At 41.4% G+C, this 14,456-nt stretch overlaps 1 protein-coding gene across 2 annotated transcripts in view; it reads right to left on the bottom strand.

Annotated features, from left to right (window-relative positions):
* DLG2 (discs large MAGUK scaffold protein 2) overlaps positions 1–14,456 on the bottom strand; it is a 1,308,393-nt gene that overhangs the window by 1,251,946 nt on the left and 41,991 nt on the right. For both annotated transcript variants that reach the window (XM_063431313.1, XM_063431306.1), the window contains exon 2: positions 7,948–8,079. In XM_063431313.1, the coding sequence (XP_063287383.1) occupies positions 7,948–8,079 (132 nt within the window). The remainder of the gene's footprint in view (positions 1–7,947; positions 8,080–14,456) is intronic.

Genomic DNA, 14,456 nt, shown 5'->3' on the forward strand with positions numbered 1-14,456 from the left:
GGTCTATGGAACAGTCATAGGGACGATGAGGTGGGAGTGTTTCAGCTTCCTTTTTACTGAATACTCTGAGAACTCAGAATAACAGGAAGGTATAGTTGGTTCTTCAATAATCTGAAAAATTGGAATATGTTGTAAGCATGTTTCTTTACAATAAGCAGAGTTAAAGGTGAGAGAGAAGGGAGACCAAGTAATTTGTGGGTTGTGGTTCCTTAACCAGTTGATTCCTAGTATGACCGGATAAAGAGGTGATGAGATAATATCGAATATAAGATATTCAGTATGAGTATGATTGGTGGTTACTCTTACAGGAATAGTTTCATTTAGTATAGGGCCCGAGGATATGAGGGAGCCGTCAATCACTCTGACAGAAACAGAAGTGCTTTTGCGAACACAAGGAATTTTATTTTTGGTTACAAAGGATGAATCGATGAACACCCCGTTTGCACCAGAATCAATGATGGCTTCAGTCGTAATTCTTTCTTTGTCCCACTGTAATATGAGAGAAATAGAGGAGAATTGAGTGGTTGATTTAGAGGGAAGTGCACTTAGTATAGAAGTGGTATGAGCATGCTTACCGCATTTTGGCCGTTTCAATAAGGGGCAATCTGGGATCAAGTGATCTTGCGAGGCACAATACATGCAGAGGTTTAGTAGACGTCTTCTGGTTTTCTCTTCTAGAGTGAGAGGACTTCTTATTACCCCTATTTCCATAGGTTCATTTTGTAATGATGGTTTTTCAGTTGTTTTTGAAGGACTAGGACTAGAAAGTCTTCTGTCAATGCTGATTGATAGTTGACTTAGCGCGTTTAACGTAGTAGGGAGTTCAGTTCTAGAAAGTTCATCCTTTACTGCTTCGGATAACCCAATTCGAAACTGGTTGTGCAGGGTTATGTCATTCCATTGAGTTTCTATTGCCCATCTTTTAAATTCAGCAATGTAGTCTTCGACAGGTCTATGTTTTTGATGTAGGGTTCTAATGGTTAAATCAGCTGTAGATTGTTTGTTGGGATCTTCATAAAGAAGAGACATGGCTTCAAAAAATTCATCCAATGAGTCTAAGATGGGATCGTCATTTTCCAAGAAGGAATGGGCCCAGGCCATAGGTTCACCTCTTAGAAAGGAGATAACTGAACAAACCTTAGATCTTTCAGTGGGATAAGATCTAGGTTTTAGAGCAATTAATAACTTGCAGGAATTAAGAAACTCCCTGTATTTGGATCGATCTCCAGAAAACTTTTCGGGATTACAGACAGCAGGGTCGCTAGCTGAGTGCATAACAGTATGAGGAGTATGTGTTTGTAAGTCTCTGACATAAGTAAGAATCCGTTCATTTGTAACCTGTAGGTCTTACATGCCCTGGGCAAGTGTATCGACTCTTTGATTCAGCATAGTAAATTTAGAATCGAAATCTGCTGGATCCATTACAAAGGCTGGATTATTCTGTAACGTTTACATAGGTTGATATGGAGCACAACTGCAGATTTCTTAGGACTTAGATTGTTGATTAGGATACTTAGAGAATAGAATAGGAACTGTGTATTCAATAATGGAAAATACAGGTACTGTATCTTTAATTACTTCGCTGTTGGTTTAATTGGAGTAAGCAGCTTCCGATATACATGCAATCTAGCACATTGGTGTTTGCAAGTTTTAAGGAAATGGAGGAATTTAGAAATTAAGTTGTAACAGGAGTGATTAGTTTTGGAGTTAGAGATAGCAGGCCTGGGAGCAGCTGTAGCCTGAATGCTTAACGGACTTGAGAGCAGGCTGTAGCAGAAATGCTTGGCAAACTTGAGAGCAGACTATGGCAGGAATGCTTAGCGGTTTTGAGAGAAGGTCAGCTCTTATCACAGATATAACAATTGACTTAGCTTCCAAAGGGTGAAAAATCAGGTTCCCGGAGTTCTCCTCCAGGGAGGGTTGTTTCTCAGGCAGGATGAGGAAAGTCCAGATACTAGCCGTGGTCCAGGAGAGGAGAAGGAGGGTAAGTAGAATTCCAGTCCGGTTCGGTACACAAGTAGAGGTCGCAGAGAAACTTTTAGCCGGGCTGATATCGCGGTAACGCTGTTCAATAATCCAGCGTCTTGTATCTGGCGCGGTCGCATTATGTAGCGTGGGGTAGTTGAGGCATGACAGGCGCTTGGGAGGTAGAACTGTTTAAATGTTTTCAGTCGATAAGATTCTGTAATTAGGCCCATTATAATTGTCAGCACTATGCCAATTGGGCTCTTAATCTGGCCCTGTCCCCAGCACACACATAGACACACTACAACACCAGCACAGACATACACACAGACACACCGCATCCCCTGCACACACATACACACACTGTAGGAGTCAGTTCAGACTCCATTCAAAAGCCATACCACCGCGGATATAGCAAGTGTAAGTACCTTGATTGGCTGCAATGCACACACAAAGTGCTGAACATTGGGAGCAATTCCTAGCACAGACAGTGCATGCCCAGCACAAACACAGACACACTACATCTCCAGAGCACACACAATGACAGTCTGCATCCTGAGGACACACACATTGACACTGCATCCCCTGCACAGAGTGACACACTTCATACCCAGAACACACACAGACAGACTGAATCCCATGCACATACAAAGACACACTGTATCTCCAGCATACACACACAGACACGCTCTTCATATCCAGCTCACACACTGCATTCCAGCACACACAAACTGAATCCATGGTACAAACACAGGCACTCTGTATCCTCTACACATACACACAGAGACATACAGATACTCATTGCATCCCCTGCACAAACAAATGCATCCCCTGCACAAACAAATGCATCCCCTGCAAAAACAAAATCAAAAGTGCTAATTAAAGGGGAGCTCCTACCAGGATTTTTTTATATTCCTATTCACTATATGTAGAAATGTGTGTTTTGTGAAGAAAAATAGCATTAAATGTAGAAAACTGCTGTTTTTTAAATTTACCCTGGAACTGGGCGCCTCCATCTTAGCACACTGTCTATCATTGTTATAAATGTAATAAAAGGTTTAACACAAGTAACGGGTGGTTTTCAATGTATTTTAATGGTGTAATGGTTCTCGCTTTAGTGAATAATCCTAAAAATATATGTATTTAATATACACTGTTTCACAAAATATCAGCTGAAAGTCTTGTGAATTAGATAAGCTGTCAGTCAAAATTAGTAAAGGACAGATTCACGTAGAGCATCTTGATAAATACATGTTTTTACTGTATAGAAGTCCCACAGCAGGCAGACATTATGAACCATAGATGATTATCTTTGGTTTATGTTTGGATAGTTAAAGCTATTTGTCTTTGAATGGGTATAGCAGTGTTCCTCTCCCAAACCATTTCAAACAATTAGAATAATCCTGATTAAATTGTCACTGAAAAATAAAATCATAAAATTAAAAAAACAATATTGTTCACACTTATTTCTATATACAATTTGTAGTTATAGCTGACTATTAAGGATAAATAAGCCCAATACATTTGATGTGCCTATTTACTTTATAAGGATACCACTAAGCAGTGATGTCATCATGCATCATAATAATCTAAGAGTATCTAGCAAGAGTTTGAACAATCTGAAGACAGTCAGTGTGGAGCTGGGACTACAGGGACTACAGGGAGGAAAGTGGTCCAGGGTAAACAGGAACTCATCAGAACAAACCAAAACCTTCTGGATAATCTGCTGCATGGACCTAAACAGGATGTGAAGAGAATGGTAATGTATGGGGAAAATGATTCATATGAAATACATTGAATACAGATCCAGGGACAGACTTGTAACCGATCGCCTTAATATGGGGTCAGGAAGGAATTTTTTACTTGGATATTTTACCCATGTCCAAGTTTTTTTGCCTTCCTCTGGATCACTAATTCACTAAATATTGAATTGTAGCAAATTAGTCTGACCAGATTATTCACTATACACCAAATTTTATCCACACGTGTTTTTGTATTTTTGTAACTCTTAAAAATAATATATCTATATATATATAAATGTATAAAAGCTTGGTACAAATGTATTAAAGACAAACACTCTAAATGAAATCAGAAGACTGGATTCATTAAATAGTTACTTTTTAATCACGTAGGGTACAAAAATACAAAGATAAACAAAATAAATTTTAAACACCTTAAAAAGGGGAAATAATATTTAATTGATGAATTGCCATATATAACTGACACTAAATATATATTACCCTCATGCTTATGTAAATATACAGTCACAAATATAGTGCCATGTCCCAATAGTAGGTAAAAAGCACATTATGATTTCTAATAATAATAATAAGTCCATTCTGACCACATCTCATCACATTTTAAACCATAGTTTTGCCCTATATATTTGTTTATGATCAAACATGGCAGCATTTACTCATGGGTTAGCTCCTCCCCTCACAGCAGAAAGGACAGGAAATAGAACTCTGAAATTGGTATAAATAGATTGATCCCCTTCCCATCAGGCAGTATTTTTTCCTGTCCTTCACAGCAGTTTGGAAGCAGTCTGCTTAAGCAGGCCTAGATTTTTCTTCTATGCTCACTAGGCCAGTATTTTTGTGTCCCTGCCAGGGTTTCGGCCTCTAAGCCCTGAAGTCCTTTCGTGACCGGAGGTCAGAACCAATCGCTCCCTCAGGGGATGAAAACAGTCAATTGCATACATGCCAGGGTTCAGCCTCTTATCCCTGAAGACCCAGCAACAGAATATGTCTATGAGTTGCTAGCCTGGGTAACCCCTTTAGTGACCTGGGGTCTCACCTAATTCCCTCCTTCAGAGGAGGAAAGCGGTCCATACATGAAGCCATGCCAGGGTTTAGCCTCTTATCCCTGAAGACCTAGCAAAAGCATATCTCTATGAGTCGCTATCCTGGGTAACCCATTTAGTGACTGGAGGTCTGACCTAACTCTCTTCCTCAGGGGATGAATGCGGTCCATGGTGTTCCTGAGACCTAGCCAGGGTTCAGCCTCTTATCCCTGAAGACCAATATCTATGAGTCGCCAGCCTGGGTACCCCCTTTCATGACCGGTGGTCAGATCCAATCTCTCTCTCAGGGGATGAAAGCAGTCCATTGCATACATGGCAGGGTTCAGCCTCTTCTCCCTGAAGACTTATCTCTCTGAGCCGCCAGCCTGGGTACCCCCTTTAGTGAACGGGGCTCTGACTCAACTCTCTCCCTCACGGGATGACAGTGGTCCACTGCATACATGAGGTCAAACCAGGGTTTAGCCTCTTATCCCTAACGATCCAATAAAAAGCACTTCCATAAGGTGACTACCTGGGTATGCCATGTGTTTGTTTAAAACCTTCCCCCACTGGTGGTGATGAATGACCAGTGGGTGATATTTAGGAGGTTTCTGTGGTGAGCATTTAGGAAAGTTTATACATGCAATGATGCAATTTACAAAAGAGCGCTGATAACGCAACAATGCATTTACAAAAAGAGCACTGATAATGCAGCAATGCATTTGCAAAAAGAGTGCTGATAATGCAACAATGCATGTACAAAAAGAGTGCTGGTAATGCAACAATGCATTTGCAAAAGAGTGCTGATAATGCGACAATGCATTTATTAAAAAAAAGAGTGCCGATTATGCAGCAATGCATTTACAAAAAAAAAAGAGTGCTGGTCATGCAACAATGCATTTTCAAAAGATTGTTGATAATGCAACAATGCAATTAGAAAAAGAGTGCCGATGATGCAACAATGCATTTACAAAAAAAGAGCGCTGATAATGCAACAATGCATTTACTAAAAGAGTGCTGATAATGTAATGATGCATTTTACTAAAGAGGGCTGATAATGCAATGATGCTAAGAGTGCTAATAATGCAATTTACAAAAGAGTGCTGACAATGGATATCCTGTCTGTATAAAATGTGCCTGAATACCACAGTGCTGGAGACAGAGAAGAGGCCAATACCCTCGATAATAGAAAGCTTCCCTGGGTGACTGAGCCATTTGTACCTGTACACCCAGTGTATATAAAGGGTGAGTGATTGCGTAGTGATAATATATACTTACCAGCAAGCGCTCCACTCATTTACTGATGTTGGAATCGTTATCAGGTCACACAGTATAAGATCGTTTGTACAGTTCTGGTGTGGTGTAAGGAACGAACCAATCCAAGTGTTGTAGCAGCTTATTCTATGTATCTTTCTATTATTCATTATTTGTTTGTAAGAGCCTCTTTTATCAGAGATAGGTTCTATAACATGGTCTCCATACTGTAATGAATAACCCTGTGAATATTCAAATTCACTCAAAACAGCCAAGTTGTGACTAGTTACTCTGCCCACATTTTGCCATCAGACTTTAATTTGCTACAAATCAAAATGTAATGATTAAAACTGTTCATGAAGATTTTTTTCCTTTTCTATAAAAGGTTTTTTTTTTCTTCACTATAAGTAAATTAATTAAATTAAAAGAAAATATTTTTTTTGTCTATCATGTTCTTTCAATGTAAAACAACTCCATCGCCTATTTACTACATATTTCAAACACCAGAGCCACTACAGCATGGTTATTGGACCCAGGGCCGGATTAACATAGGGGCTGATGAAGCCGCAGCTCCAGGCCCGTGCCTATGGATTATTTTTTGGCTACTCTTCACATGCTCTTGCTCAGGTATGGAAACTTAAGAGGGATGTAGGGGGAAAAAAACTGGTGTTGACTGGCTGACAATGAAGTTAGTTGAGTTAAAACTGAGTTTGCGCACTACTTGCTCCCAGACTGCACAACAAGAGCTTCTGCCTGCTAGTAAGAAGGTTATGAGAGGAGTGAACCAGCGAGTGCTAGGGCACAGTCCTTAGAAAGCGTATAGCTAGCGCATCATTAGACGCATTTATGCCAAGCTCAGGATGCTGTCTGCACAGTATGCCCTTGGTTGATCATCTTGCATGATTGGCAGGGAGCCTGACGTGCATTCACGCCAGGCTGTCCATCTAATTCCTCGTGCAGACACGCTTCTTTTGGGGCATGTTTGTCCCTTTGTGTGGTTCTCGTTACGTGATTCACATCAGTGGCACACTCTTTTACCCTGCCCACCGAAATCCTACTTCACTGGACACTGCTGCTAGGGAGTTTAGCATAGGGTTTGTGTTTAGTGATAGCTATATTCTGTGATTTTCCCTCCAGCACCACCTTCACCAGATACATGACGCTTGGAAGGTATAACTATTTTAGTGTTTTCTATCGATAAGATTCTGTAATTAGGCCCATCATAATTGTCAGTACCAGTCCCAATGGGCTCTTAATCTGGCCCTGTCCCCACAGGAGGTAATTGGGATTTCAAATGTAGAAATACATACCTCCCAACATTCCAAATAGAAAGAGGGACACTTTAATTTAAAAGATGTGAGTTGGGGTGTTGCACAGGCGGAGATGTTCTGAGAAATGTTAGAGGACTTACTAATAATTTACGCAACTAAAATGGAATTTATAACAAGAACAATGTATCTTATTTATACTGATTTCTAAACACAATTATTTTAATTCCATTTAATTTTTTTAAACTTTATTGAATAACCATGTAAAAGTAACATGGGATGGATGGATAGATGTAGGACTTTGCAATTCTGCACAATTCTTGTTTAGTGAATAACCACGAATATGGTGTCTCAAGCAACCCTAACACCTTAAAGTAGCTCCTACAACATACCCCCAGGTCACTCTCGGAGTCTTCTGATTCCTGTGACAACAATGGATTTGCCAAATTAATATGTTGCATAAATAATCTCTATTATAATTTTTTTAAAATCCCTGAGATCCACAATGAATGTGTTTGTAACAATTAATACGGTAAGTCGATTAAATGTAATAACTGCAATATTTAAGTGATTATGTTAATTTATATTTATAATTGTTAGTTTCAAACTATTAATCGTCAAGAAACGAGGCTCACTTTTACAGAGTACGTAAGATATTGAAGCATACTTGGCACTTACCTATCAACGCTTTGAATAAATCACTTTTTAACATACGTATGACCTTCTTAATGGCCTGTCTGAGATGCTGCTCATCTGGTTCGTGTAGTTTTTCACAATAGTCTTCCAATAATACCAGCGCTCGTTCAGTATCTGTAATAACAACAGAGAGATTTTGGTTTGGTAAGGATGGTAAGGATGGTAAGGTGGTAAGGTTGACCAATCAAAACAGGACAAGTATTGTTTACGAATAGAGATCCGACAACTGGCTAGACATTTCCGATCCACGCTAGACGGTATTAAAACATGTAACTAATATTTTGCATGAATGTCTGTAGACACCAGAAGTCCAACCATTGCACTTCTGTGTTGGCCAAACATCGGAGTTATCATGCCGCTGACTCGAAACAAGGCATGGCAGCACTTGTAAACAAGTAAAAGGGAATTGATGGAATCCATTGTGAGAATATACTCAACTAAGCTGGGGAATCTGGTTGTAGAGTGGGCAAATAATGTAAAAAATATATAAAAAATTGCATGGATATATCAACATCCGCATCCTACTGCTGGAATATCAGATACCCCAACGCCCATCAGCATGTTCAAGGACACAACGCTTGTTTTTTTTTTTACTTATGGTTTACAGATATGAAGAACAGTAATTGGTACAAATTATTTTACTTTGTGTTTTATTTTGGAAATGTCAGTTGTAACTTGCTCACATTTTCTCTCTTTGTCAGAAAGCTTTCATCATCATCACCATCGTGATAAGTGACCATGATTAAGGCTTGTGAAATGAAAGCATTAGGTTTGTCTTCTCCTATGTATTTGTTGACTGTACTGACATTTGTACCTCCAATTTTTTTTAAATAGCCTCTAAATAATTATGTTGGCCAGTAAATAATTCAGCTTCATTAAAGGGACACTATAGTCCCCAGAACAACTATAGCTTTATGTAGTTGTTCTGGTGTCTACCCTCTGTCCCTGTAGACACTGATCGCTCCCCTTAGAGCTGCATTGATTCAATGGATCTCTATGAGGAGATGCTAAATGTCTCAATGTGGCATTTTGCTGCGCAAGCACGATAGCCTCCGAATACTTTCCTATGGGAAGTGGTGGATTGGCTGATATTGTCAATTCTAATGATCTCAGCCAAGAAGGAGGACCATGGCGTGGCCAGGTAAGCTCTAACCCTATGTAAGGGGAGCAAGGGGGAGCCAGCCATCTCAATGGTGGTTTTAACATTATAGAGTCAGGAGTATACATTTGCATTCTTGACCCTATAGTGGTCCTTTAACAACTCACTATGATCTGTTTTTCAATAAACCATGAATTGTAAAGATATGACAAGGACTTTTTAAAATATAGGCAAAAAATGTTGGAAAATAGTTCAGATGGACATTAGTTTTAGTTTGGCTGTTTTGGCCCCAAATTTTCAATTTTCTTGTCAGTCCTACAAATCTCCCACCTAGTAAACAAAAGCCATCTTTTTTAAAAATGTAATTTTCCAAAAATCTCAGAGTTGACACATCCATTTTACAACTATTCTTTTACATTGTAAATCTTTGAATGTGATTTTCTATATTTCGTTATTTCCATCAATATTGAAATTATGAATTTTTAATAAGAACGGGCTAATTTAAACTGCTTTGATGTCAAGAGGATAGCTTATTGATGTGAATGATTTATTTATATATCTTGGCAGCATTCTCTCTGAATTTTAAAAATAACTTGAATTGAGCAACTTGTCAGTAACATGACAGTATAATCAACAAATTATTTATTACGGGGAAGCACCGAACACATATTTTTCTTTGCCAGTGCTGGAGCTTTGAAATGCCTATTTAAAGATATGAATACACTCTCTACATGGATAGGTGATCTAAATAGTTTTAGTTTTGTCTTTAATTTTTCTTCAGTTCTTTATATATATATATTTGTGTACGGCACATTCCGAGGACGTAAGGAAAACAGGGTTTAAAATAAGTAGTTCCTTAATAGCAAGTCAGTTGAGGTGTGCCGAAACTGACGTAAGGTTAGGCCTGTAAAAGAGGGCCCACCTAGGAAAATGATAAAATTGAGGGTGCGGTGGGAGGGGCACTTCCGAGATCGTCGAAGACAGGTAAGCAGGGGCTCACTGGGTTTAAATAGGGAAATTAAGTGCCTCCCACAATTACAGGCCAAGCCTTCTATTTGTGTACGGCACATTCCGAGGACGTAAGGAAAACAGGGTTTAAAATAAGTAGTTCCTTAATAGCAAGTCAGTTGAGGAGTGCCGAAACTGACGTAAGGTTAGGCCTGTAAAAGAGGGCAAAAATAATAACCATTAAAAACAAAATGCGTTTATTAAGCGGTACATCATTTAGTCAAATCACAGAAAGCCAGCCTTATCTCTTTCTCTGGATTGGGAATGTATCTGTTGTATGCGGATGATTTCCACCTCCCCATGTTTTTAATTATGTGTGTCGGTACATGATTACCTGAGGCAGCTGTGGCTGCTCCAATGCGAAAAGAATGGCCCGAGAATGAACGCGGGTTTTGTCCCAAGCGGAGTAAAAGGGTGCGTATGTAAAGCATGAAAATTTTTGTGGTCAGGGGTTTCCCTAGTATAGCTAGAAGTGGGCTATCAGGAGCGGAATTAGCTTGGGCTGCTACTAGCTTATCCAATACACGGACGGGACACCATTTGGTTGAAGTGGGATAAAAGTTAATTTCCACTGGTGGGCCTGTTTGGCTTGTTTTGGTACGGGTAACGGACAAAGTGTAGTGATCTAGATTTTTAATTAAGTGTTTCTTTTGGAGGCACGAGCTGAAGTCAGAAGCTCTCTCTACAGTGAACTCTTTGGGTCTCAAGAAACCATAAAAGGCTAGATAAGCCGCTGATTTGATAACGAGGTTTGTGATATGCTCGAAAGGGGACGTGTCGAGTACATCGGACAAATTCTTAAACAGCTTACTATCTATGGGAAGGCGTTTAGTGGGTATGTGTACTGACAAGTTATGAATGCCTTTGAGGACACTTTTAAGAGGGTAGGAAGATAGGAAAGGAGACTTGTTGGGAAAGGAGGTTAACATGTAGTGTTGGATTCCCGTTAAGTAGAGTTTGATTGTGTTGTAAGCTAGATTAAGAGAAAAGTGGCAAAAAGTTGTGAAAGCAACCATGGTTTCAACAGAAAAAACATTTATTACACAGTAATTACGAACGAAACACATAAACAGTTCATATGCTCTGTAATAGGCTTTCCTCGTGTTAAGGGATAGACCCGCCTGAGCAAGCGTGCCGCTTAGTTGTAAGAGAGAGCTTAACGCATTACCAGGTCTTCGAATTTTGGAGGTACCCTGGGTTGCTGGGAAGCTGTAGGATGTAGTCTGAAGAACTCCTGTAAATTGAAGCGTGACAGAGCATCAGCGGCAGTATTTTGTATACCTGGGACGTGAACACAGGATATGCAGAACTGGAGATTAGCTGCTAGCCAAGTGAGTCTCCTGACTAGGTCCATGATCGTGAGGGACTGAGAGCGGCCCTTGTTGATGATGTTACAGGTAGCTAAGTTGTCACAAAAACACCTGACTGACTGCCCCCTCCACTCTACCCCCCACGTGTAAGCTGCTGCTACGATAGGGTAGATCTCAAAAAGAGAGGAGGTGGTACTGAAACACTCGAGTGACGTGGTTTCGACCGGCCAGGAGTCGTACAGCCACTCGTCTCCAAATATGGCCGCATAGCCTAAGGTACCTGAAGCGTCAGTCCAGAGTACTGGGGAATCGTCGGAAACGGGGGGAACAAACAGTGACCTGCCATTCCACGAGGAAAGGAACAGCTGCCACATTCTCAGGTCAGCTGTAGCTGACTCGTCTAAGGGTGTAGTGGAGTCATCGTCAGGGAGACCGTGCAAAAGTGAAAGGATTCTGGAAATGAAAGACCTACCCTGTGGAATTATTCTCATGGCGAAATTAAGTGAGCCTAAAAGTGACTGTAGCTGTTTCCTGGTGCAAGTGCCTAGTGACATGCAGGTGCTAATGTAAGACAGAATTCGGTCTACTTTCTCCTGGGGCAGGCTGGCGTGCATGGTGACAGAATTGAGTGTAATCCCCAGAAAAGTAATTTCGGTTTTGGGACCTTCAGTTTTGTCCTGGGCTACGGGGACACCTAAATCTTTGAAGAGCGTGAGCAAGTGATTAAGGCTGCGTGGAGTGCAGTGGTGAGGTTCAATGGTGAGGAAGTCATCTAAATAATGAATGACAACTGGGCATCTGCAGAAGTTCAGGAGAAGCCATGTTAAGGTTTCGGCGAACAGGTCGAATAACTTGGGGCTACTTTTGGAGCCGAAAGTAAGCCTGGTAGCGAAATAGTAGTTGTCTTGCCACTTAACTCCATGCAGATGCCAGAGTGATTGATGAATGGGAAGTAACTTAAAGGCGTTAGTGATATCTGACTTACTTAACCAGGCTGACTTCCCGGAGTTAATAATCGCTTGAATGGCATCATCGATTCTAGCGTACTGAAGAGAAAAATCTTCTGACGGGATTAGTGCATTCAGGCTAGGTGTGGGAGAGGCGTGTGGTGCAGAAAAGTCAATAATAAGTCTCTTTTTGTTGTTAAACTTCCCAGTGGCGATACCTAGAGGGTTAGTTCTCCATGAGGAGAAAGGAGGAGTAGTGAAAGGGCCTATCATGAAGCCGTTATCTACTTCTTTCTGTAAGAGTACTTGTAGGGTGTCGGGGTCTGTGAGAGCTGACTGAAGGTTGGGGCACTCCAAGATGCCTGAGGGGAGAGAGACAAAGCCTGTGTGAAACCCGTGAGTGAACCCTGACGTGAGAAATTCCACCAGATGTAAAGAAGGATGATTAGCCAGGTAACGTTGCAAACTCGGTATGTTTATTGGAGTGGATGCCTTTTTAGGGTACAATTTGTTAGGGCACATTGTCTTGGCATGTGCCCTGAAACAAAGCGAGCACACATGCAGCAGTCTACAAGCACTGTAACTACAACCCCCAGCATTAAAATTATTGCAGACCTGAGCTTTGCCCAAGAACACTATTGGCCTGCCTAATTTGTCTCTAATCTCCTTCTGGTTGGAAGTTGACTGAAAATCGGAGTTGGCGTTACTGGTAGAGGGGATAGCTACATTTTCAGGACAGAAATTAATGGAGTGAGCTGCAGACGAGCATATGGCACAGGTAGGGGTTTTGAGACCTGCAAAATGCATAAGAAACAACTCTGTGTCTAGCTGACCCCAGTCCGTGACTGCATTATATTGAGACAATGAAGCGGCTGACCTAGAGGAGAATGACTTGTGATAGTCGTAAAAGGCAAAGCCCCCGTACTTATAAGCTAGCTCTATCACCTTGTGTAGGTACAAATCTAGCTCCTCTCTGCGGAGGGGAAAAGCAGTACAGATAACGTCTCTGTATAGGCCAAATGCCAAGACAAACTCAGGAATGTTAAGTTTCCTATTCAACCTAGGGTCTCTGGCCCTCATTACTACTGATAGATCCTCAAACGTGTATGCCCTGTTTTCTACCACGTCTTGAGCCGCTATCAGTAGCGAGGCCAAGTTAACATCCTTTCCCTCTATGATGTCACGTCTGAGAGACTGCGGTATTAGGTGAATAGGATTAATAACGTTAGTAACTTTCCTAGCCGGTGGAGGGTTACTGTTACCTCCTAGGGCGGGTGTGGGTTGGACAACCGGCCCGGGAATCTCGGGGACTGTAGGAACATTATTAGCTTCCAGGTTATCCAATCTGTTATTGATGGTGGCAACAAAGGACACTAGGGAGGCCATCATGGCGTGTAATTCAGCCAGGCTATTAAGTACATTAACCTGTGAACTAGGGCCAGGCCTTTCGTTATCCTCAGTAGAGTTTAATAAACGAAAAAGTTCATTCTTCCTAGCTGAAGCCGGATAAGGGATATTCCTCTTTTTAAGTTCAGCGGTAATCTTAGGGATAGTCCAGGAGCGATAGCTGGAAGCTGGACTTGGAGGGGTTGGTTGCCTTCTCTGCGAGCCCGACCTGAGAGGGGTGCTGGTAACCGACAGATTGTCTTCTAACACCGAAGCGTTGGACATTCTAAGGGGGGCAGAGAGGGTGAGTTTAGTACTGAAAATAAATAGCTGGAGGGACCCCACTTACTAGGCTAGTGCCCATAGGCGAAATTGTATTAGCTTAGCTTTCGTTGGTGGCAGATGAGGCCCTAACTACTTGCCAAGTGGCTATGAGAGGCACTAACTATGATTTGGCTCGTGGGGCCTTGGTGCCACTGAGGTGGGTGGCGGGGTGTTGGCCTCTCGGTGACATGAAAAAGAAGCAAAACGTTTGGCCGTGACTGGTGAGGCCCTAACTAAGTTTTGAAGCAAGGCTATAGCTATGCGTTGGGACGATTGGCCTGAACCTCCGAACGTAAGGGCTGACCTATGCCTTGCGGGACCTCTAAACTTATAGGCAAAGAGGCCTATGGGAACATACCTAAGTTGGCGGGAGAATTACAACTAGTCCTCGAACCCCCCCCAGGACACACCAATAAC

The sequence above is a fragment of the Pelobates fuscus genome, chromosome 1 (assembly GCF_036172605.1).
Source record: "Pelobates fuscus isolate aPelFus1 chromosome 1, aPelFus1.pri, whole genome shotgun sequence".
Classification (NCBI taxonomy): Eukaryota; Metazoa; Chordata; class Amphibia; order Anura; family Pelobatidae; genus Pelobates; species Pelobates fuscus.